Source organism: Drosophila willistoni (genome assembly GCF_018902025.1).
Source record: "Drosophila willistoni isolate 14030-0811.24 chromosome 2R unlocalized genomic scaffold, UCI_dwil_1.1 Seg167, whole genome shotgun sequence".
Taxonomy (NCBI): domain Eukaryota; kingdom Metazoa; phylum Arthropoda; class Insecta; order Diptera; family Drosophilidae; genus Drosophila; species Drosophila willistoni.
The window spans coordinates 12,365,739-12,389,979 of NW_025814050.1; the positions used below are offsets into that span (position 1 = coordinate 12,365,739).

At 38.9% G+C, this 24,241-nt stretch overlaps 9 protein-coding genes across 11 annotated transcripts; 5 read left to right on the plus strand and 4 right to left on the minus strand.

The window, feature by feature from the left end:
• LOC6641915 lies at positions 1 to 715 on the minus strand. Its single transcript, XM_023176008.2, has one exon. The coding sequence runs from the start codon at positions 675 to 677 to the stop codon at positions 27 to 29; it is 651 nt and encodes a 216-aa protein (XP_023031776.1). The 5' UTR covers positions 678 to 715; the 3' UTR covers positions 1 to 26.
• A 1,705-nt stretch (positions 716 to 2,420) lies between these two features.
• On the minus strand, positions 2,421 to 10,713 carry LOC6641916 (THO complex subunit 2). Its single transcript, XM_002064787.4, has 14 exons — positions 10,418 to 10,713; positions 10,076 to 10,244; positions 9,770 to 10,017; positions 9,574 to 9,707; positions 8,363 to 9,513; positions 7,568 to 8,305; positions 7,211 to 7,495; positions 6,826 to 7,134; positions 6,018 to 6,762; positions 5,320 to 5,946; positions 5,218 to 5,261; positions 2,773 to 2,947; positions 2,657 to 2,703; positions 2,421 to 2,598 (listed from the first exon to the last, which is right to left on the minus strand). Exons 1-14 carry the CDS (start codon positions 10,642 to 10,644, stop codon positions 2,476 to 2,478), a joined length of 5,022 nt encoding a protein of 1,673 aa, XP_002064823.2. The 5' UTR covers positions 10,645 to 10,713; the 3' UTR covers positions 2,421 to 2,475.
• A 548-nt stretch (positions 10,714 to 11,261) lies between these two features.
• Positions 11,262 to 12,834, minus strand: LOC6641917. The gene is made up of 2 exons (XM_002064788.4): positions 12,393 to 12,834; positions 11,262 to 12,326 (listed from the first exon to the last, which is right to left on the minus strand). The coding sequence occupies exons 1-2, from the start codon at positions 12,547 to 12,549 to the stop codon at positions 11,269 to 11,271; spliced, it is 1,215 nt and encodes a 404-aa protein (XP_002064824.3). The 5' UTR covers positions 12,550 to 12,834; the 3' UTR covers positions 11,262 to 11,268.
• A 271-nt stretch (positions 12,835 to 13,105) lies between these two features.
• On the plus strand, positions 13,106 to 17,086 carry LOC6642389 (tubulin-specific chaperone D). Its single transcript, XM_002064789.3, has 5 exons — positions 13,106 to 14,129; positions 14,186 to 15,325; positions 15,382 to 15,807; positions 15,871 to 16,337; positions 16,399 to 17,086. Exons 1-5 carry the CDS (start codon positions 13,190 to 13,192, stop codon positions 16,999 to 17,001), a joined length of 3,576 nt encoding a protein of 1,191 aa, XP_002064825.1. The 5' UTR covers positions 13,106 to 13,189; the 3' UTR covers positions 17,002 to 17,086.
• A 672-nt stretch (positions 17,087 to 17,758) lies between these two features.
• On the plus strand, positions 17,759 to 20,847 carry LOC6642390 (putative apoptosis-inducing factor 1, mitochondrial). Of its 2 annotated transcripts, none has more exons than XM_023176058.2 (7): positions 17,759 to 18,144; positions 18,209 to 18,516; positions 18,613 to 18,909; positions 18,971 to 19,091; positions 19,149 to 19,398; positions 19,463 to 20,277; positions 20,342 to 20,847. In XM_023176058.2, exons 1-7 carry the CDS (start codon positions 18,036 to 18,038, stop codon positions 20,752 to 20,754), a joined length of 2,313 nt encoding a protein of 770 aa, XP_023031826.1. In that variant the 5' UTR covers positions 17,759 to 18,035; the 3' UTR covers positions 20,755 to 20,847. The 2 variants fall into 2 exon arrangements, with proteins under 2 accessions (XP_023031826.1, XP_002064826.2); XM_002064790.4 differs by having other exon boundaries at positions 17,761 to 18,144; positions 18,209 to 18,246.
• A 245-nt stretch (positions 20,848 to 21,092) lies between these two features.
• On the plus strand, positions 21,093 to 21,658 carry LOC26529157 (protein CEBPZOS). Its single transcript, XM_015178436.3, has 2 exons — positions 21,093 to 21,337; positions 21,401 to 21,658. The coding sequence occupies exons 1-2, from the start codon at positions 21,208 to 21,210 to the stop codon at positions 21,532 to 21,534; spliced, it is 264 nt and encodes an 87-aa protein (XP_015033922.1). The 5' UTR covers positions 21,093 to 21,207; the 3' UTR covers positions 21,535 to 21,658.
• LOC6642391 lies at positions 21,559 to 21,866 on the plus strand. Its single transcript, XM_002064791.4, has one exon. The coding sequence runs from the start codon at positions 21,559 to 21,561 to the stop codon at positions 21,811 to 21,813; it is 255 nt and encodes an 84-aa protein (XP_002064827.1). The 3' UTR covers positions 21,814 to 21,866.
• Positions 21,867 to 21,929: 63 nt separating this feature from the next.
• LOC6642392 lies at positions 21,930 to 23,163 on the plus strand. Of its 2 annotated transcripts, none has more exons than XM_002064792.4 (2): positions 21,930 to 22,818; positions 22,887 to 23,163. In XM_002064792.4, the coding sequence occupies exons 1-2, from the start codon at positions 22,042 to 22,044 to the stop codon at positions 23,019 to 23,021; spliced, it is 912 nt and encodes a 303-aa protein (XP_002064828.2). In that variant the 5' UTR covers positions 21,930 to 22,041; the 3' UTR covers positions 23,022 to 23,163. The 2 variants fall into 2 exon arrangements, with proteins under 2 accessions (XP_002064828.2, XP_023031437.1); XM_023175669.2 differs by having other exon boundaries at positions 22,890 to 23,163.
• LOC6642006 lies at positions 23,155 to 24,068 on the minus strand. The gene is made up of 3 exons (XM_002064793.4): positions 23,871 to 24,068; positions 23,353 to 23,808; positions 23,155 to 23,285 (listed from the first exon to the last, which is right to left on the minus strand). The coding sequence occupies exons 1-3, from the start codon at positions 23,941 to 23,943 to the stop codon at positions 23,161 to 23,163; spliced, it is 654 nt and encodes a 217-aa protein (XP_002064829.1). The 5' UTR covers positions 23,944 to 24,068; the 3' UTR covers positions 23,155 to 23,160.
• Between the last annotated feature and the right edge of the window lie 173 nt (positions 24,069 to 24,241).

Here is a 24,241-nt window from a genome sequence, read left to right on the forward strand (position 1 = left end):
AAATTGAAAATGATAAAAAAAAAAATTCAAATCTTTTCCTGATTATCCAAGAATTCACGTATCATATTTCGACAGGATTTCAATAGAGCCTTATTGCAAGTAGTGTTATTGCTGCTTTCATTATTGCGCTCAAATGCTGGCAACGGTGTCTTGGCCTTGATCTTGGCCTTAACGATGGCATTCTGACTGATGTTTTTATTAGAAGGAACTTGCTGTTGTTTGGCCGGAGTCAGAGATCGTCTCAATAGATGTGATGGAATTGTACGCTTCTTCAATGGTTGACTGCTGGCCGTAACCCGAACTTGCTGCTCCTTGGGAGTGCAATTATCCACCACACAAGGCGGTGGTGGTGTGGGTGAGCGACTACTTTCTGCTGGAATTGCTGTTTCTATCGTGGTGGTTGTGGTGGCAGTGGAGGTGGCTTCGATGGTGGCGTTTGCTGCGGCGGCGGCTTCGTTAGTGGCGTTTGCTGCGGCGGCGGCTAATTTGGCAGCACTCTGTATATCATATTGATAGCGCAACATTAATAGAGCTGCAGCTGCTTCCAATTCCATGGCACTGTGCTGTGTAGTGTTTAACGAATTGTCCGAACTTTGCGATGGACTCGACTGGGTTGTGTTCCTCTCCGCCAAAGGTTTTGGCTTCAAATATACTTTCTTTAATACACAATACTTCATGTTGGAGATCTCAAGATGAACTGATAGCTAACTGTGTCGAGTGGGATGGTTTTATATTCATTGGTGGGTGGTATCTGGTACCTGTCAAAGGTACAACAAAATCGTTTACCTACCAATTGGTCTCTAATCCGCCTGTGACCCCTAATAAGTCTTAGGTATGTATTTTTCCCAATAGCAGCTGCTAAAAGTTTTATTACCAGACTCAACTGAAGTAAATCACTCAGGTAAGTTTAAAGTAATATTCTGCAAAAATCTAGGTAAATTCATATTTTGGATTTTTCCAAAGTATCACATTTTGTTTCCATATATGCATTTAGTCAGCGAAAACTTAATAGCAATTCTAAAAGCTAGTAGGACTTGCAAGTATATTCTTATTACTTTGAGAAACCCATTTAAATATTTAAAGTAGATATATAAAAATGAAATAAATGGTAATTCATTATGGACTCTTAGTTGTAGTTGAAAGTAGTTGAAAGAAGAACTTATGTTTCCGAATACGAGTTAGAGTTCAAGTTGATTCAGTTTACGAATGATTTGAACTCTAACTAACGAATATTAGTAACTTTTTAATCGTTTACAGCGTTCACATCAAAATAAGACAATTTTAGACTTCATATTCATTTGCTCAATACGTAAGTAATTCCAACAAATAATTTTAAAAAATTTATAAACGTTTTACTAAAGAATAGTTTAGCTAGAAAAAGATTGTTCACCATGCTTTTGAATCATTTTCGAATCTTCTTTTTGGTTTAAATAAGTTGCTTATCAAGATAAAAAGTAATCCTAGCCACGACTCTTTTGAGAATATACTTATGATGCCTTCTTTTTATCACTTTTAACTACTTTTAAAGTCATATTGTTAATTATACAATTCAGAAACATGTTTTGTATTGTGAGAGAGCCTTTTTAAAAGCGAATTTTGAACTTAACACGAATCATTTTAATGCTTTTTAAAATGTTTTGTTAACAACCCAACACAATCCATTCTATATCGTTTAGGTTAGACTATATTAGTCTTGATTGTAGATTGTAAAGCATTAGTCAAAATAATCCTTATCATGGATGAAATTAGAAAACATTTTCGGGAAGGCTTAGATACAACATTTTTGGCTCAGTAAATTCTGAAATTTTGGATGAAGACGTTTTATCAGAGTCAATATATATCAAATTCTATAAGCACTTCGAAAACTCACTAGGCCGGGGTAAGTAGAGACGAAAAAAGTTATTCCTATTACTGACATTTCTTATTTCTCCTCTTACTGTCTTTGCAATTTTAATTAATATGAATACAGTTTGAAACGCTATTGTTTTTGCTTTCTAATCAAGTTTAAAAATATATATACTTTAAACAACAAAATGGCCCTTATTTCTGTAAAAACAATCTTCCAAATGATTTTTGATAGTATAAATTTTCAATTTCTTGACATTTCGTTAGGACTATAATCTAATTTCTTGAAATTAAGCTCTCACTTATTCTTAAAGGCTCAACCATCAATCAACAACTAACTTGGTAAAAAAGAAACAACGACAATTTAATCTACATTTACATAATGGTTGGGGTTTATTTTTTGTTTGTTTTTGTTTTTTAATATATATATATATCATTCATTAAAATAGTTTCTAGAAAATTGTAAACATTTCAAAATTATTCACGTTCTTTGTCACAATTAATGGTTTGATAAAACAATTCAAAATTCTTAATTAATCAGCAAGAAAATAATTCAAAAGAAAAAAAAAACAAAATGCGTTTCACAATGCATATTTTCTTGTATAGACAATTCCATTCATTTTGTTGCATTCAATAATTGATTCTCGAGGAGCGTGTGGATTTGGACATACTATATTGACGATCATCGCCACGTGAGCTGCCGCCTCTTTCTCGATCGAATTTCTCATGTGATCGCTCGCGTGGTGACTTGTCCTTAAATTTGAAACGTTTTTATTTTACTTATTCTGTATTAAACTTATTCAATACTCACTCTATGGCGTTCGCGTTCTCTTAGATCATCATCATTGCCATTTTGTGCTGGAAATTATAACATTTTTTTCATTTGATTTCTTGATTGCCTTTTTTGATTTCTGCCTATGTGCTCACCATCACGACGACGCTTATGATCGGCGCCGCTGGACTCTTCATTGCGGTCTCTCTTGCGTCCCATTTTTCGATCCTTGCGAGCATCTCTCTCCTCATCGGATAACTTTTCTTTGTTTCGCTCTTTGGTCTTGAGTCCACGGGCCTTCTTCACGCTATCAACGAGTTCTTCAACTTTCTGCAATGACAAATGATTAATAGAAATGGAACACGGAGCTTATTTTTAATTTTTGTTCTTGTTTTTTTTTTTTTTGTATATGGATGACTAAGTGTATTGTCTGGTTTACCTAGGTGGCTAAACGAAAAGGATTCACATAACTTAAGGAGTAAAACAACTTGTAAAAACTTGTAAGGATCATAATGCGTGTAAGGAAAATATGCATGTTTGTGTATGTGTGTTTATGTGTATGTGTGTGTGTATGTGCATGTGTAAGTGTGTGTATCTGTTGAGAGAGCCTAACGCCTTTTTGGTTTTGGAGAGTCCCTATAAAAAAACATACGTTTCCGACCTGTCTCACATATGCTCATCACTTACCCGTCTCAAGGGTGCAAATTGTCGGAGATCAAGGCGAAATTTTTACAACTAAACTGCAGTCATTGGGTTGGTTAAGGCTGATTATCGCCCCAGAAGGTAGCGCCTGATTGCACAGGAAGATTTTGTTTTGTGGATTCCACACCGTCACAGATTGTTGTTTTAATTTAGAAGCAACCCACACACAAGACACAAGAGATTGTTCACTCCAATCCTGTTCCAGTAGCTCTCCGAATCATGCTCATTAGGAAAACACGAGAAATTGTTCAATCGCATCATCCTCATTTGAAAGTCCATCCACACATTTAAACGTTCTGCTTCCAACTTTCAACACCGACTGCATCGGATTCGGAGCTTTTTGTTTAAAGGGAATCCAACGATGTTTTTGGATTATCCAGGGGTGCCATCGATGTCGTGGTTGTTTTTAGCATTCGACCACATCAGAAGTTCTGGTAAATCATTTTATTTTGCAGTCGAATTATTCATTGCTCAGGTTCAATAAAATGATTAGAACCACGAAGACGTCAAGTTGTGCTGACATTTTACAGATGTTGTACGATGTTTCAAGTCTTGTCTGAAGCTGATCCAGTCGTTGAACAGCTTCTAGGAAGCTTGTTTTCCAGCATTTATTCGCCTTGATAGAAGACTGAAGTTTTGTAACGTTTTGGAATTGTACATTGAGCTCCTTAGCAACTATTTCAACCAGATGATGTTTCAGTCTCATCAGAAATCCCTTGGATTAGGGAAGTCAAGATTTTCATGTGCAAATATCGCTTTAGGAAGATAGGGGATAATCCATTGATAGAGGACGATAGAAGTAGATGATAAAGTCAATCCTTGGCATTTCTTCGGGTGACATGATTATGATCCTTTTGATATTTTTGTTTGCTTCAAATATATGGCACATGAAGATGTTTTGTCCTAATATTTAGCATCACAGATAGTGTCTTTCTCGTTTTTATCCACTTGAAGGTCCTTATTCAGCATCTTGATTCTTTTTCCTCGTTTTTTCTTTGATCCGCATCTTGGAGTTAAGCATCTGCTGTTGTTGTTTCAGCGTCTTGGTTCTTCTTCCCTCTTGTGTATTACGAAGTGCACTCATTTGAAGGTCCTTAATTGTCATCTAGTTTGTAATTTGAGCATGTTGATTCTTCTCTCCTTTAGACTTTCTTCGTTTATTCCCATTTGGAGTTCCATAATTGTCATCTAAATACTAATTTCAGCAAGTTGTCTTTGTGATTATTTTTCTTTTTGGTTTTGAAGTTCCGTAAATTGTCTTCTAGTTTGTAATTTCAGCATGTTTTCTCTTTTTGAAGGTCCTTAAATGTCTCATCTATTGCATCATGGTGGATTTTGTGTGCATGTGTGTGTGTGTGAGTGTGTGTGCGAGGGCGTTCTCACTCGGTTTTTAAATTATAACTTACATTACTACCTTATTCTAATAATAAACTAAATAACAAATTTTTCACATTGCAAATAAAAAAAAAAAATAGTTTGGAATTTCCGATTGTTAACAAATTTGATTTGGTCCGGTTCTCTGCTATATATACACACACATATATCTATATATGTATATGAATAAATGTATAAAAAGTCAATCTACCAGTTCAATGACTTAAATACTAGCTCCCCGAGATTTGCTCATTTTTCATACAGATCATTTTGAACTTAAGAATTAGAAAACTTGATTGCTGATTTGTAAACGAGATCCAATTGTGTCCAGTTTGTGGGAAAGATTTGATTTGACGTCTTCGTCGTCATAGTTGTTGTTCTTTTTGTAGTTTTTTTTTCAAGATTCTCACATATTATAATTGCTTAAGAGTTGTTAATCCTCCAGGATGTAATTGGGGCGTTGTTGTTGTAGTTGTTTGTTGTTGATGTTGTCTTAGCATAATATGTCTGCATAAGCTACTAACCTTTGAACTGCTCGATGATGATTCCAATTTTCGACGTTTTGAATCTAAAAATATGGAACATTGATTGGAAGGCTCGTGAAATAATTCGTATTAAGAAATTACCTCTGTCATATTCAATTGTTTCATGACTTCGTCGATGCTGCAATGATCCATTGCTTTCATTGGAAACGGAGCTCAAGTCTCGATCTCTTATCCTGCCCTCGTACTCATCATAGTGTCGCTGATGTTGATGCTCGCTATTGCTGCTACTACTGGCCACCAAATCCACAGTCTCCAGATCATGTCGATGGCGTGTTTGTTGCTGCTGTTGCTCATCACGACGCGATATCTTCTTGCGCTGTGACGATGCTGCTGCCGTTGCCACCTCCAAATCCTCCAGACGATGTGAACGTTCTCGGGCGCGTGATGGTGGCTCGGCTGCTGCTGCTTCTGAACGATCCTTAGTGCTGCTGTTACGATTGTTATCCCTTGAGCTACGACGTCGATCATTTTCCCGATCGTTCTCCTCCTCTCGCTTACGTCGATCATTTTGGTTACCATTGCTGGATACCTGTTGATCGACAGTCTCCTCTTTGACAGTTGCCTGTGATTCCCTGGGAGCAGGTAACTCATGTGGTTGCTTGCTACTCTCACGTTCGCTGGTTGAGGATGTTACAGGGATCGACACTAAATTAGAGGAAGAGTTGCCGTCGGATTTGTGGGATTTCGTTTCACTGCGAGCACCTGGAGCTGTAAAGGGGTCAGAGAATGTTGTTATAACAATTCGTTCTTCTAGAGTAATTCCGTTTTCTTATGCTTACCAGAAGTTTTTGATTCTGGTTCCTTGCTACTTTGCTTTTGGTCGCTGTTATTATTGTAGGCACCACTTGATTTCGTTGTTGTTGCTGTTGCTGGTGCTGAGGCGTTTGCTGAAGCATTTGCTGCAGTTGCTGCCTGACCAAGTTTCTCAGATGCTAAAACTTTAATGGCATTTCCTGCCGCTGCTGTTCCATTAGCCGATGCACCAGCAGTTGTGGCTTCTTTTGCTGGCCTCTCGGCCATTTGATGGAAATCACTCTCCTTTATCATATTCGATGTTTTTAATTTCAATTGTCCTATATAGCTAGAGGCTATCACATACAAATCTGGTCTCTTTGTTTTCTCCTCTTCACGCACTTTATCCACCTTACGTTCAATTATTTGGGCCAATTTCGCTAGGACAGGATAATGTGGCAAAATACGCATCAATATAATTAATGCATTACGTATTTGCATAAAATCCTTGGAATCTAAGCAAAATACAATTGCCTTGGTGATTTTATAATGCCATTTATGGCATACATGACGATAATTCTCATAGCCCACATGATCGTTAGCCTCCGAGAATTGATTGCTAACCCGAAATTTGGTTACAAATCCAGGATAATTTGCACATTCCTTATTGAATACAGCCTGATCGGCATGCCAACGCATCACGGTCTCTAACATGGCACACAGGAAGCGACCGTAGCGTGTTGCCTCGCCCTCTGTGCAGGAAGTAACCGAATACGTTATATCGCAAAAGATCTAGTAATGCAAAAAAAATAATTATTAAACAATTAAGTACAACATTTTACAAAAAATTCTTACCCGATCATAACATAACAAAGTGGAGAAATTTGAAGTCTTTAGATTGTGTATGGTATGGACAAATTTGGCGCAATATAATGCATCCAAGGCGGTGAATGTGCAGCGCGGGAATAGACATAATTGCAGAAATTGTGTTATTGTATCATTTTTTGCTGATTTAGCCGAACGCAGCAGGAACCAGCTGTCTTTTTGCTCTTGCAAACGCTGTGATATCTTATCCACATGTTCATGTTGTTTTTTACGCTCATCATTCAATTTCTCCATAAGGGCTATATATCGTTCCTGTTCCTTTTTATTCTTTGATTGATTCTGTTTAGGATAAAATCAACACATTATTGAAATTGTATAAAAATAGTTAGAGATAGAGAGATGGTAAAAAACCTACCGAATCTTTGGCCTCGGCTGCCTGTTGAGCCAATTGCTTTAGTTTACCAATTTCACGTTGATAGCTATCATTGGGCACATGCAAATCGTACATGCTCATGCTCCAGAAGGTGACCAAAAATTGTGGACTAATATCCTCCCATACCTTAGCACTATGCAATGGACGCACTGACTCCACAATGGGATTCATTATCAATTGTGTGGCCTCTAGATATTTCTGTAGCTTTTGTGTGGCCGTCAATTTTTTGGCATTTGGATCAGCTTTACGTAGTTGATCGTATTTTTGCTATAAGGGGTGAAAAAGAAAAAAAAAAGGGTTATTTGCTTCTCTCCTTGTTTATCCCCAATTACAACTTACATTTATCTGATGGGTAAACATGGGCCGGGCCAGAAAGAACGCAACATCTGTATTAATATGATATTCCCTTAACATGGTGATAATCGATGGCAAACGCTCCACATACTCATCCACCGAATAGGTAGAGCCCAAGAAGGTACCAAATTGCACTAAGGTATCCTGACATTGATCATAAAGATTTCCGACCAATTTCAAATGACTATGGGCGGCAGTTTCACGATAGATTACACAATGCTTCTGTTGGGCCATCAACAGGCAAATGGTGACGGCAAGGTCATTGTTGGCCAAAGCCTCCTTAAGGCGATTCGATGATTTTTTCATATTTCTCACTTGACTGAAATAGCCTGCTTCGCCGCGTAATTGCTCACCGCCGCACATGGCCTGCAATTGATCGTTGGTCATCTCTTCGCATGATTCCACGCCGGCCATTTTGTGGACAATTTCCCGAAGTATCAAGAGATCTAAACTTTTTTGTGATTTCAATTGATTGGCCACATATTGCAGAAGACCGCTCAACTCAATGCCATATTTCTTGTAAATGGCGCCGCAGAAGGAAGCCAAACTTTGTAGCCAAAGGGAGAGGGAAGTGCCATCGTCTTTAAATCTTAAGCGACCAGTTAAAGTCAGTGATTCAATAATGCAATAGCCGAGACAATCAAATGACAAGGCAGTCAAGTATTTAAGCATATCGCAAACTGGTCCAATAAGATTATCATAAATTTGTATTTGCAGTAGGATCTACAAGAAACAAGGATAATTAGAGTTTAGTTGATTCAAAATATTTATCTCACTTACATAGTCGAAGAGTAGTCCGGGTGCGCAATGGCTATTTTTACCCACTAGACGACCCAATTGTTTGACATTATCCTTGCTAACACGTTTCATTAGGGCCTTGATATCTCTTTGGGCCAGGCCATGACGTATAATTAGATTTGGATGCAATTGATAGCTATCATTTTTCCATCTCGCATATAGACTATAACGGAAATGATAGGGAAAATATTTAAGCACAGCCCAAATCTCCTCAGACATGGAACAATTGTTATCCAAATAGAGCAGGGATGGCAAAATACATGAATCCATGCAGGTCATTATGTCATAGTAATGTAATTCTGCCTCGGAGTTAGCTGGCGGGCTATTCAAACTATCGACACCCATATCTATCATTAGTTTGCCCATAATTCGTATCAATTTGTACATTAGCACCGTGTCACAGTGCATGGCCGGCCCCAAGACATTAGCCATGGGCCATGTATATTGCCTTAAATCACTAAATTCCCGTGCCTGCATCTTGGCAACGAGTTTGCCATCCTCGTAAAGCCGGCTTCGACTTGGCTTACGTCCAGCTGGGGCTTTAAAGCATTTATTATAGTAAATCTGTTCGACAGACAGATGCACCAATTCGGCAATGGCCTTGGCAATGGGCTCTTGCACCACAACCGATTGATCTGGCAGTTTTTGTATGATCTTTAGGGCATTATCCCAGTCACCAACACGTAGTAGAGCCTCGCAGAGACCAAACTTTTGATTGACATTATACTTGTCCTCATCGAATTTCTTTGTGGTTGGGGGCGGTGGTGGTTCTTTATCTTCTCCCTTCTTGTTGGTGGTAATCAAATGCAGTCTTCGAACTTTTTCCCTGGCCTCAGCCAGTTCCTCTTCCCAGTCAGCTTTAATGTTGCCATCATTTGGCGTTAGCCATAAGTAGACATCATTCAATTCAATCACTCCATGTTTCAACAGAAGCGCACACACATGGTATAGAGATCGTGGCGTGCGTCCATCTTTGAAATGACAGAATTTATAGCCCAAAACCTCACAGATAATGGCACCGGTGGGCATATAGCTACGTAGCAGCGGTATAAATAGCTGCCAACGATCGGGTCGTGTCTCAAATGATTCAATTATTATATCAAGCACACGATTAGGATCCAAATTGAAACATCCTATATGTGAATTAGACAAACATTAACAATTGCAGGATATTATTAAATTTATCAGTTTACCTATCAATGATTTAATGATATCCATAATGCTCTCAGGAGTTGTATTATCTTCAAAATCATGATTTAGCTCTGTTATCAGCTTGGCAAATCCCTCGCTTTCCTCACGAAATAGGTTAAAACGACGCTGTTTGTAGCTAATAAAACATAAAGACATAAATAAGTAATGTTTAAAGCACATAAAGTTGTTCATACTTACTATAACTTTGTTTTGACCTTAATGAATTTGGTATAGAAACTTTTATTCTTCACTATCCCCACCTCCTGGAGTGTGTCGATTTCTAAACGTTCTTTGAGCAAACTCTCTGACACCACCTTATCCATATCCTTGACCAATTGAACAAAACCATGACGCTCCTCATGAAGACCATCAGTCATTAGAGATGTTTCGCTATCCAAAATATTGACCACATCCAAAATGAGACTGGGAAACTCTTTGTGCAGAGCCTGTTGTGATAAGTAAACAATTAATATTTGTTTATAAAAATTGAAAAATTGTACTTACCACAACTTCGATTAGCACATGTAGAACCAAATCTTTCTTGTGTGTATAACGTATGGCCTGCCAGAGTAATTCGTAAATGGCATTCGATATACCCTGCTTAAAGATGCCATTGCGATCAAAGACTGGACTATCGGAGCAATCCTGAAGTTGTTGTTTTAGATACTTCATACTAAAAAAGATGACGGCAAATTGATGAAAAATAGTTGCAGCAAGTTTTTGTAAATATGTTTATTTCATGTCTCTCTCTCTTTTTCTGCTAAATTGGAGTACCCATAAAACGCGCGGTTTTCTGAGTACACACTCGTGTGTGTGGTTTTTTTGTTGCTACATATATTCACGTACAATTCACTGCGGCCGGATTTATCAAAATGCTTAAAGATTTCGGAATTGAAGAGTGTATCCTTGCCACCACTGCCATTGGTATCCATTGCCGCCGCCGCCGCCGTTGCCGCTGAAGCCGTGTCACCGCCTTCCCCTCCACAATCAGTTGCTGTTGCACTTCCATTTCCATCAATTTCCAATGTTCCCGTCACACTGTGACTCTTGGATAACTTCTTCAAACGCCGCATACAAGCAATTTATGGAATAACACGCGGGCAATATTTTTCTACTTTTATTTGATTTCTTTTCTAATAATTTTACGAAAGAACCTTTTTTTTACAACTTTTTATTTTTTCTCTTGCTTAGAGATGGGAAACACAAAAGCGAATGGGTATATCGATAACAAAACGTGTGAGTGTGTGTTTATGTTTGAAACAGAGTGGAAAAGAACACCCGGAAAGAGGTATTTAGCGGGTATTTTGGTATTCGAATTGTTTTTGACTATTTGCATGCGTGTTAGTTATTATTTGTATATGATTTCAGAAAAAAACTCTTTATTCTTGTTTAAAATGTAGTTTACATACTTCAATTTGTCCAACAAAACTAATACGCAATATATGCGTATATATATATGAGAAAATTGCTTTTAACATAAAAAAGCAATAAAAATCAACTTTTATTATTTATAAGAATTTTCCAGTATTTTTTTTTGGTTTGGAAAACTTGAAAATGGAAATTATAGAGTAAAAATGAGAATGCAGTTTTGCAGCATTTAAAAATCCTTTACCATCATTGGCATATAAGGCATTTGGAATAATTACAGTAGTAGTAGTTAAATCTAGGAGGGTTTGAGGTTGAAAAAAAATTTCCATTTAAAACAAAGTCTCATTTTCTATTTTAACATCGCATTCAATCATCGAGCTATCGACATATCCTGAACTTGAAATGGCATATTTCGATGCTGGCTCCTCCTGCATCGCTTGTTGACGCGAACGTTTCTTTTGTGAAGTTGAAACAGGTACAGGACCAGTTGTGGACTGAACTGGTGCAGATATTAGCTTTGGCAATGACGATCTTTGTTTTGCCAATTGCTGCACTTCTGGCGATGGTGCTGTCTGTTCATCATGCTTTATATCCAATAAAATGCGACTGATTTCCATTCGAAACTTGAGATTACCAATGTCAGAAAGTGATTTCACATGCGGTAGCAAACTGACCAAGAAGTTATAATCGGCATCATCTTTGGAAACACCGGGTGCAGTTGTCGAATCCGATGCTGCTGCTATCGATGTAGGTGTGGACGAGGGAACATTCGTCTCACATGGCGATGAAGTCTTCCTTGGGCGTCCACGTTTTGCTGGACGTGGCAATAGCATGTGATTCGGTGGCAATGGCATGGGCGACAATAGTTGTGGCGATATATCTGTATCTGCCTCCAAATGGTTTGCTGATGTGGTGCTGACATTTGTATTTACATTAATGGTCTTTCGAACTGAGAACTCTGAGCCAGAGTCCTGGCCCGCTGACGAAGAATCACCACCGCCGCCACCACCACTGACACTGCACCTTCCAGCAACAACACCTCCAATTCCAGCACTGCCACGACTTTCGTTGCCACCACCACCACCACCTTGCTTGAATATATCGCCCATTATTTCAAAATCAAAATCATCATCGTCATCCACTTCTATAACGAAATCGTCCATTTTTGAGTTGTCAAGTTCGGCTTGATTGCGATATGCAGCTTGTTCGTAGTCAAATGCTTCGGGTAAAAAGGTTACCATGCCTTCCGGATCGAAAATGCACCGTAAAAACTCCATGGCACGAAAGTACGGCCAGTTAGAGGTACCGGAGCCCCTCTGTTGGATTTTCCTTATCTCGGCGCGATAGGTATCCCTCAATCTTTTAAAACGCTTCTTACATGTCAGAACTGTAAATTGATTTTTAACCCAGTTATGACATTTATTAATTGTCACGACATAAAATGTACACATACCATCAAGTTGCATTATTGATGCGACTTCTTGCCACTGTGAGATCCAGCTATCTTTGCGGTCGGCCAAAGTTATGCTGGTGTTCCATAAAGCCTGTCTCTTGGCCACTTGGCTGATTAAAAGAAAATTGTCCGTTCTCATTTTAAGAAATGTTTGCATACAACAACTAACTAAGAAAAAGTGGGCAAATTCGTTGTTGCAGCGTGCAAACAATGCATTTGCTGATTTGCTTCCAGGGCTGGCAGTGATAGCGCGAGAGAGAGCGATAGAGAAAGGCCACGGCAAGTGTAAAAACCCCAGAGATTAAAACACCCTTTGAATTTTGTCGCCTGAATATTGACTTAATTGGGGGTTTCTTGGTTATTAATAGTTTAAGACCCCAGAGAGGTTGGGGGAACAAACTGCGATAATTTTCTCGAATTGATTTTGTCGTCAGCCCTGGCAGACAGCTGACACAGCAAAGTTATTGCGTTATGGGAACTCAAACACAATCTGACCAGCCGTGTCAAATATTTAGAATCTATTATTATTAGCTTATAAATGTGAAAGAATTTGCTCGAATAAAATCTATGGTCTTAAAATTTTAATTTCCTAGGCGTATTGAAGACTAAATGTTTATTATTTTAATAAATACATTTTCAAATTGTAGTTTCCCGCCATGGTTTGCAGCCCTGGCAGCAGTGTGAATCATTTGTGGTACAAGTGGAATGGAAACACAAACAATTTTCTCTGTTGTTGTCATCGTCGTTTTTCAGCCGGCTGTTTTGGAAATCTTTGAATTAGTTGCCAATATACAAAAATGCTGCAAAGCGACGATATAAAAGATGATGACTTGCCAGCGAATACCCTGGAGCACTTTACGGAATTGGACCAAGTGCTACAGATGATTGACCAGATAAAGTCAATTAAAGCTAGCTCGTTTGAAAGAGAATTTGAACAATACGCCCAAGTGTTGACCCGCTACCAGGAACAGCCCCATTTGCTGGATCCGCACCTGGAGCTGCTTTTGTCCCGTTTGCTGACAAAAATCAGGCAAACTAATCTGCCAGATGATGAACGTCATGCTGCATTCAAATATCTCTACATAATTTGCAAAGTACGCACATATAAAGTCCTTGTGAAATTTATGCCTCATGAATTAAGCGATTTGGAATTTGTTTTGGATCTGCTGGATCAACAAGATCCCAAGGAATTCGATCATTGGGAGACACGTTATATGTTACTCCTCTGGATGTCCATATTGGTATTGAATCCATTTCATATGTCGCGTCTAGATGTTTACGAAACGACAACATCCTCGGCAACGACAAATTGTGTGGTTAGCAATCATGTCCAGGCCAAGACCAGTAAAATGGAACGCATATTCAAACTATGTCAACTATATGCATCCACCAATGATACTTGCAGTGCAATGGCTGCCTATTTGTCAGCCAAATATTTTATACGATCCGACATTAAGGATGTGTATTTGGAAAGATTTCTGGATTGGATCATGGATCAACATCAGGCCGATACGGTGCATGTGAAATTTGGTCAATTGGCAGCAGTGGCAGCTATTTTAAAGCATGGCAAACGCGAAGATTTGTTGCCCTATGCCGATAAGTTGCTTCAATGGATTGGCTCATGTAACTACAAGGATGGCAATGATTTCCTGAAGTATAAAAACTACGTAAAAATCATTCAGCGCATAGGTTTGGTTCATTTGAAGCCAAGAATAGCCAGTTGGCGGTATAAAAGAGGTGAGAGTAACACCAAAACTAAGGATATCTTAAACTCTTTTTTCCACTTTTAATAGGAACACGATCCTTGGCCACGAATCTCAATCAGCCAGGGGCTAGAGGCTCGGATAATGCAGCAGAATCTGAGGCAAATCCTGATGAATTGGAAGAGGAGATTGTGGTGCCAGATTCAATTGAAGAGGTGATTGAAGAATTACTTCAAGCTCTACGAAGCGGTGGCAATGATATACGCTGGAGTGCCGCTAAAGGTTTAGGTCGTGTGACTAATCGTTTGCCAAAGGAATTAGCCGATGAGGTGATTGGTTCAGTGATTGATATACTTAATCCTCTAGAGCCACATGAGGCTTGGCATGGTGGTTGTCTGGCCTTGGCTGAGTTGGCAAAGAGAGGACTACTCTTACCCTATCGCCTCGAGGAATTGGTTCCCTTGCTTATGCAGGCTCTGTTCTATGACGAAATGAAGGGATACATGTCGGTGGGTCAGCATATACGTGATGCTGCTTGCTATATGTGTTGGGCCTTTGCCCGAGCTTATAATCCGGATGATTTGAAGCCATTTGTTCAGAAGATCTCTTCCGGTCTGCTCACTGTGGCCGTTTTTGATCGAGAGATTAATTGTAGGCGTGCTGCTTCGGCTGCTTTTCAAGAGTCTGTGGGTCGTCTTGGCAATTTCCCATTCGGCATTGAGATCTCTACCACAACAGATTTCTATTCTGTGGGCATAAGGCAAAATTCGTATTTGAATATCAGTGATTATATAGCTCAATATCAGGTTTATCGCGAACCACTCATCAATCATTTGGTGCAACGTAAAGTGGGTCATTGGGATTCGGCAATAAGAGAATTAACAGCCAAGGCTTTGCATAAGTTTGCTATTCGAGAGCCAGAGTATATGGCCGCGGTGGTGCTACCACAATTATTGGCCAAAACCGACACCATAGATGTTAATTCTCGTCATGGTTGTGTCTTGGCCATGGGTGAAATTACTTTGGCTCTGCGGCAACTGGAGCTGGACTCTAAAGGTGCAACAGTCTACCTATCCAATCAGCGGTTAGCTGAACTAAATGAACTAATTAAAAGCTTTCTTGAGCGAAATTATTATCGTGGCATGAGTGGTGAGCTTATGAAATCCTGTTCCACACACTTTATAAGAACTTGCAGTCTGGCCAAGCTGCAGGTCACTGAAGAATGCCTGGGTAAGTATTATTTCCAATGGTTAAAGTCGTGTTTTTATAATCTAAACTCATTGCAGACACATGGCAAGCTGTGATTGATATTTGTCTGGTTAGCAAGACGACTGCAATTAGAGAATCGGCTGTGGAAGCATTCTCTGAACTCTGTCAAGCTTATTACTGTCTGCAAGAACGCAATCAGCAAAATGAACGCATTATTAATGCCTATCTAAAGGGGGCAGATAACGATCTGGAGGAGCATATACGTATGGGTTATATAGCTGCCATTGGAGTGCTGCCAGCATTTATGATACGCCCACATTTGGCTGCAATACTGGATAACTTGGTCAAACATGCCCTAACGCCTCTGCAGGCAGTACGAGCCGGTGAAATGACCATCCAAGATCATGAGAATATACAAACCTATCGTTGGAGCGAAGCGCGTACCCAGAGTGTCAAGGCATTGACCAAACTTGTCCAGAGTGTTGGGTATGCAGAGAATTCAGGTGAAATAGGCCAATCAATTTTAATCATAGGATCACTATTAACTTGATTCTCTCTTCATTTAGATTCTTTTGGTAATCCCCATAATTTCCACAAGGTGATTCAGTGTCTACTTAAAGCATTGGATGAATACACTTTAGACAATCGTGGTGATATTGGGGCCTGGGTACGTGAGGCAGCTATGGTCTCATTATATGAAATTGCCACAAAGTGTCCACCAGATTTATTGTCGCCCATGCATACCCATCAAATTGTTGTGGGATTTATGCAGCAGGCAGTCGAGAAAATTGATCGTACACGTGGACTGGCTGGACGTTTGTGCTGCAAACTCATTCATTCCACTCCGGCCATACCATATATACAAGAACATGCCAAATTGCTAGAAATATTTCCAAAGGATGAGAAAACTATACTATGGCTTTTTGCCGATCATACATTCCCCTTGTTTTGCGAACTCTTATCTTTTGAAAGTTATTCAAAGCGTGTATTATTGGGTTTAAGTGCCAGCATTGGTCAACTGACTGAATCATTGGTAAACTATGGATTTTTAGTACAAGTTTAGTACGTTGCATTAAAATTTTACTTATTTGCAGATAAAATACGCTTCGACAGCGTTCTTCCAGTTTTTGCGTTCTAACAGCGAAGCAGTACCTCGCCTATGCTCCGAGATTAGACAGAATTTTGAAGAGAATCTCTTAAATGAACGTGTTACGTATCCCATGTTAAGTTTTCTCGATATACTCATTGGTTCGGGCACTATAGATGCGGTTCTTCATGATGAAAATGATTCATTTGCTGAGGATATCTTTCGCCTGCTAAATCTCGAGGTGAAGGGTTATAAGAAACTATATAAGACGGCCAGTAGTATAAGTGCCTTTTGTCAACTGATTCAAGTGCCACGGCTTAGTCGGCGTGTCTTGTCGAAAATATCCGTATTTCTGGGACTACAACATGTTCATGTACGAAAAACGGCGGCCACAAAACTGTATGAAGCCATTGCCCTGCATGGTGATGTCACTGAGATACCGGAAGATAATATGGATGAAATCCTAACACTTTTATCCGAAACGGATTGGACCTTGCCTTTGGTAGAAGTTCGTCCTCTAAGGAATGAACTGTGCCAGTTAATGGGCATAAAGCCTCCTGTCAGTGGGGCAGCAGCTGCTGCAACAATAACAACAAACAACCTTACTTAGATGAATATGTGTTTTTAAAACTTGTTTTGTACCAGTTTTATATTTTATTTAACATTCGCACATTTAATAAAACATTTCTCTATTATTGCTTTGACTCATATAAACTAAAATTAAAGATATATATTTAAAATTGGGAACATTTTAATTCAAAAATGATAAAAACAGCTAAAAAAAAAATTGAAATTTCCGTTAATTTTGTTTTGAGTGTTTTTTTGTTTTTAATTTGGCAAGTACTGCTAGGAAACTGAAACAAAATTTTAATAGTTTTGTTTATAAAAATAGACTAGTATTAATTAAACTAACTTATAAGTTTGTTTCTTTTTTTTTAATCATTTAATCGATAAAAATTATGTTATGTTATATTAATATTTTTATTACTTTTCACCAACAATACAAGAGTGTTTCAAAAAAAAATCAAAAAAACTCCAAAATAAATGTCCTTTTATTTAATATTTTTTATCTCATAAAATTAAAACGCGTTTCAATTGAAAAAGTATATTTATAAGTACACACTTACATGCATATTTAATTTAGTATTAAATATCAAATTTGTTTATTATTTTAAAAATCCGTCTAAATACTAGGCTCTCCCTATAAAAATATGGGTTTATTTTTAGCTGGTTTTAAGTATTCATTTAGCTATTTTTCGTAGGCCCTGGAAAATGGGCAGCACTTCTTTTGACAGACCATTGAGAGAATCGGTGTGTGTGAGAGAGAGAGAAGAGATAACAAAAACAAATATTGAACAAATATAATATATAGTTCAAAAATATATAGTTCATTTCAATTATCAAATTCATAAATTGAAAGCAACGTGATTTTCCCAATGAAAAATTTGTCATACAAATCAAAACATTCTATATATTTATTTTTTTTGTTAGAAAACTAGCCGTTCACACACGAACACGTTTAACCGTACCCCCTCTCCTTCTCGTAGTTACACAATTGTAGAAAAGACAAAAAAAGAACCGAGTCGGAAGTCTTGTTGTGGTTTTGTTTTTTGCTCCGATCTAGCATTTATTTAAATTCCAGATATGAGTATTTTGAGTGTGCGATGTCTAAGTCAAAAGTTCTGCCGGCAGGCATACATTTTGGCCAACAGAAGCATACTGTCGCCGACCCAGAAGCTTCCGCCGACGAATGGTAAGTGACAAGTGGATTTCCTTATGAGGTTATGTTAATGGCATGTTTTATCAAATCTCATCAGGTACCTGCCGGCCGGCACACGACAGTTTATATCATATGGTAAAGAAACGAACTCTCGAGGCGCGTACTAAATTGCAAGCCAATAAATATCCGAATCATCAAGCCTGTCTGACAACACCGAGATCGTCGGAATATGAGCAAGATTATGATGATCCGCCACCCGGCTATACAACAACAAATATTAATAACAATAATAATCCCCCATATACCACAATGCCCTCCTCATCATCCCCGCCAGTGTCATCCTCATCCCAGTCGAGCGGCAGCAGTTATAAAAATATCCCCAATCAAGAACCACAATACAAAGTGGTATAAAATGCCAATCATTTCATTATTCCATCCATCAATTTCATCACTTTTAGTTTAGACACACTAATTAATTATCTATTTCGTTCGTTTTTTCAGGGTTATGCGGACTGCAGAACTGTGTGCTCGGCATCTGAGGTTCTCAAGTCGTCCGAGTGTGAGAAATCCAAGCCGGTGATTGATCCCTGCAAACAGGAGAAGGATCCTTGCGAAGAATTTCGTCGTATACGCCGGGAGACTAATACGGTTGGTGGTAGTGGGGATGGTAGCGATGGTGCTGGTGGTTCTGGTGGTGCTGGTGGTGGACAAGGAGATAAAGATTGTGAAGAAAAGAATCGGGCTTTGAAACTAAAATGCTTGTTGGGTGCTTTGGCTGCTCTTTTGGCAGGAGGTTTCGTAAGTTTGTACGATATAGAACCCAAAAAGACATTAAGTGATCTTATAATATATTATTTAGTTGGCCTGGATTCTTTCAAATCGGTCCAAAGATGGTTCCGGCAAAGGCGCTGGCGATGGCGATGATGACGAGGATTCGGAAACGGCATTGAAACGTGCCCAAATAACCGGAAAAGTGACAAGTTAGTTCTAAATACTCTCTATTCTTTCTTGTCCTTTTAAACTCTCATGTTTTGTAGCGCCGGCTAGCTCTGAGAGTCTACCGAAGCATGTGCCCTATCTAATCATTGGTGGTGGAACAGCTGCATTTTCTGCCTTCCGTGCCATCAAATCGAATGATGCTACTGCCAAAGTACTTATGATTAGCAATGAATATCGTAAACCATATATGCGACCACCACTGTCCAAGGAACTGTGGTATACACCCAATGCCAATGAGGATCCCATTAAAGATTACCGCTTTAAGCAATGGACAGGCTCAGAGCGAAGGTGAACCTTTAGAATTGTTTCAATATTCTGCATTTCTTAATGATTTCTATTTGATTTTTCGCAGTTTGTACTTTGAGCCAGATGAGTATTTCATGGATCCTGAAAAGCTGGAGGACAGCGTAAAAGGTGGCATAGCCGTTGCTCAAGGTTTCGCCGTAAAGAAAGTGGATGCACAGAATCGCGTTGTGACATTGAACGACGGCTATCAAATCGCTTACGATGAGTGTCTCATAGCGACGGGCTGTGCCCCGAAAAATTTGACAATGTTCCGCGACGCACCCCCCAGTGTACGCGAAAAGGTGATGGTCTATCGTACCCCAGAAGATTTTGATAGATTACGTCGTTATGCCAAGGAGAAACGTTCCATTACCATAGTGGGTAATGGTTTCATTGGCAGCGAATTGGCATGCTCTCTGGCACATTTCTCTAAGCAGAATGGAGGTGGCAAGGTGTATCAGGTGTTTCAGGAGAAGGGCAACATGTCTAAGGTGTTGCCCAACTACTTGAGTGCCTGGACCATGAAGAAAATGGAGGAATTGGGTGTATGTGTTATACCAGATGCCAGCATTCGGGAAGCCGCTCGGGATGAGTCTCACCTAAAGTTGGAACTAAATAATGGCATGACATTGCTATCCGATATTGTGGTCGTATGTGTGGGTTGCTCTCCAAATACGGCTCTTGCCAATCCTAGCCGTTTGGAGGTGGATCGTAGTCTTGGTGGTTTTGTTGTCAACGCTGAATTGGAAGCAAGACGCAATCTTTATGTTGCTGGAGATGCCTCATGCTTTTATGATCCCTTACTGGGCAGAAGGCGAGTGGAACATCATGATCATTCGGTGGTCTCGGGACGACTTGCGGGCGAGAATATGACAGGAGCAAGTAAGAGAGATTTAATCCCTAAAATAATGCTATATACGAGTAATCGGAATTCATTTATTTACAGAGAAACCATATCAGCACCAGAGTATGTTTTGGTCAGATCTGGGACCGGAAGTTGGATACGAAGGTATCGGACTGGTCGACTCTTCTCTGCCCACAGTTGGTGTCTTTGCCCTGCCCTCTGCGTCCGAACGTCAGGCAGATAACTTAACAGAATCCGAGAATAGCTCTGAAAACCATAGAACAGTTGAAACCTCCATTGGTGATTCTGAGAAAACATCTCCTTTTGAGTGTGAATCCGATGAAAAGGAAGAATACGGAAAGGGTGTTATTTTTTATCTCAAAAATGATAAAATCGTTGGCATTCTGCTATGGAATCTATTCAATCGAATAGGCCTGGCCAGGACAATAATTAATCAAAATAAGAAATATGATGACCTCAATGAGGTGGCTAAACTTTTCGAGATTCATTCGTAGAATTTGCTAACTGAGACAGAAAATGCGACAACCTTGTATATAAACTAGAACATAACGGCACAAAAATGCAACAGAAATTTTAGTTTTATTATATTTGGAATAAATCTTTTTTTGTAGTCAAAGACGACATTCGGCTATAGTGTGGCCTCAGTGAGTATAAGAATATGACCTTGTTGATGTGTGCTTAGATTTGTTTTTCCTTAATAAAAATAAAAAAAAATTAAGTTAAAAACTGTCGTGTCTAGTTTTTATTTTAAAGTAAAATTTGAAATTATGTTGTGCCATTGCCAATTTTTTTCCATGTCGATGGCTGTTTTTTGTTTTACTCATCTCTAATAGTGATTTACATTTTCCAACACTAAAGTCGTCGTAAGCCAAATATTGCTTTCTCCGTTACAAATTGTTAAACATCAATTGGAACGTGTCCCTTTTGTTTTTTTTATTTTATTTGTGATGTTGCCCAAGACCCCTAAGCCAGCTATTTGGAGATTTATCAAAGGAAGCGCCAAAACCCTTTTTGTATTGGAAGCAGTTTGTTTTGCTGCCAGCTACGCCGTCTATTATCGCATGAACACAAATCGAGGCAAGTGGAGGATTTACATAAGTTGCGGCATTTTTATAATAATTTGTTATTTCTGCTTTTTAGAATTCAGACAGCACATCAACGAGAATTATCCATTTGTTCTAGACTACTACTACAAAATTGGTGAAATCGTTGGCGATAACAGAGCCCGTCAAGCGGATGCCACTTACTGGAACTCCCTCAAGAAAAGCGATTAATATTCCACCACACAAAAAACAACCATGTTCAGCAATCCGTACGTAAAGTCCCTTTTATGGCTAGTTTCCTTTGGAGGCCTTGGTTACGGTTTAATGCAATTAACTGAGCCAAATGCAGAGAAAATTGAACGGATTAAAGCGTCTACATCAAGAGCTGCTCTCAATGCGGAAGAACAGAAGAAAGCTTTGTTTATGAAAAAAATACAAGAGGCAGCCTTGAACAGCGCTCCTATGTATCGGCCAACATCAACAACATTGGGGGACAAGAAAGATTCTTAAAAACTGTTTAATTAAAAATGTTGAAATATAAATGTTAATTCTTTTTTACTTCATCTATGTGTTTTTTCTCTCCTTATATACATTTTCTTCATTTCAAAATTATAGGAACATTCGACTTTTTAGCACTTACATATACTGAACAATAATTTGTAATATTTAAATGTAGAATATTTTTAGTGCTTGTTTCGATTCCGTTTGTAACAATCTAATTTTGTATAAGGTACATATATGGCCATCTCTAAGTGGAAGTGTTGGAAAAGAACTTTAGTTGCCTGCAGATACTGCTGCATTTTGATCCGGCTATTTAAAATTTATCATTTGCATAGTAAAATCGACAACAGCATGTCTTCAGAGACTGGGATGGATTATCCAAATATACCACCAGCTGTACAATTTTCAGCCAATAAACAATTCCATTCACACACCCAACAGCAGGAGCAAGACAGGGCTTTTATTGGAAACTCTAAGAACATACATGCAGAACGTGAGACTATTAAAACTTTGATGCGTTCAGCAAACCCGCAGTCCAATTCGTCCAACAATGATAATGTACCCGATGATCTGGGTATTCGTGACTTGGCTTCGCTAACCGCAGGAGATCTGGAGCAATTTGGGTTTACAATGCCATCGGAACAAAACGAGCTATTGCAGATTTTTTCCAAGCTACCCAATCAGGATCCAAGCTATGATTATATTTGTCAGACAGACGCGGCCAAGGAATATAATTCGCAAATTATTGGAAATTGCTCCAATCATTTAATGTATTTGCGTTCCTCCCTGGCCGCTACCAATTACAAATTGATGTCGAAACAGCCGGAAGATGTGATTGTTAACGAGAAGCGTTATGCCAGTCGTTTTGTCCTGGAAGCTTTGAAAAGTGTTAAAATGATAGCCGAAGAGTTATCCTTGGATATCAAGAATATTGAAGAGTTTCATGACAATGCAAAACAAAAGCAGCAACAACAGGAGCTACAACGAAAGTCTCAGTTGAAAAAATGCAGCAAGGTGAGGATTCAAACTCGGCTTATAAATATAATAAACAATTGTATGATTATTTTTTGTCCATGTTTCAGAAGAAGTTGAATTTGCTGACTTGCATCTATTATTCAAGTCTGGCCCTGGGACTCTCTTGCGCCACTTGGTGGTGGTGGTCTAAACATCATTTTACATCTACTCCCAAAGCCAATTTGGACATTATCTCCTTTTAAAAGACTTTAAAAACTAATTAATCTCTTATTGTGAAACGAAATTTGCATCAACTGAATCTCATATACAATAAGATATGGATATGCCTCTAAAGTATTTACATAAGTTTACTTATAATAAAACAAAACAAAAAACTTTCCATTATTTAACTTCTTCATTTAATAAGAGGAAGCCGAGCTTTACATAGCCATCCGTGTGCTCCGGGTATTCCCATTGAGTGGTCTCAGCTATAAGATCGCAACGGTCCATGCAATGGGCAATGCTTTCTAGAACAATATTGAACATTATATTTTTGTACATTGTACTAATAATGTCAATTATTGTGATACTTACCCATCACCTTTTGCTTGACCAACGCCTCCTGCTCATATCGTTCAGACAGCTCTTTAGTAAAGGCCACAAACTGAGGCAGTTTCCAACTGCGATAGAATATTGTATCACCTGCCGCTCCTGGCATCTTACTCAGAGCTCTTAATTGTCTCAGACAATCTTTTGTATTATTTGCTATATCTATAAATATTGTGGCTATAATGGCTAACTTTCTGCAGGGCAGGATCAGATCATCTGGATAGCAACTGACGTTTTCCTGGTCTTCGGTATCAAGCTTTTCCAAGCACTTGGTCTTTTTGGCTTCAATGGCATAACAAATGGCGGTGCCACGCTGTTGGGCTAGTTGCCATTTGGCGTAATTATCTTGGAGTTGTTTGATTAGGATATCTAGACGTGATTTACAGGTGGCCAAGTTGGCGTCATGATTGATGGATGATGGCGAAGGCTGTCTGTCAAGAACTGAAACGATTTAATGATAGAAGTTAGCCTTTTTCCAGCCTTATCTTTGGGGATCTACTTACATTGCACTGGTGTTAGTGATGTGTTTGATTGCGTCTCATTTTGTTTTTGTGGGGTTTTTGTTTGTTTGGTCATTATGAGATTGCAGCTGCAGCTGGACTACAAAAAGGTCTGGCTCAAAATGATAGGAACACTCGCTGTTAAGATAAGAATCACCTAATCCTCTCCAGCGTTTAACTTTTTGTGTTTACTAGGCGCTTCAGAGACCTTTTGTTAGTGTTGGATAACAAGCAAATGTTGCGGCGGAAACAGCTGATAGCCGGCCTCCATGTGTCGGTGTGTTTCTGTGCATGTGTGTGTGTGTGTGTGGCCGTGTTTTTGTTTTTGCTGCATGCTGATAAGAAGCGACGCAATTAACTGCAATCTGTTGAAG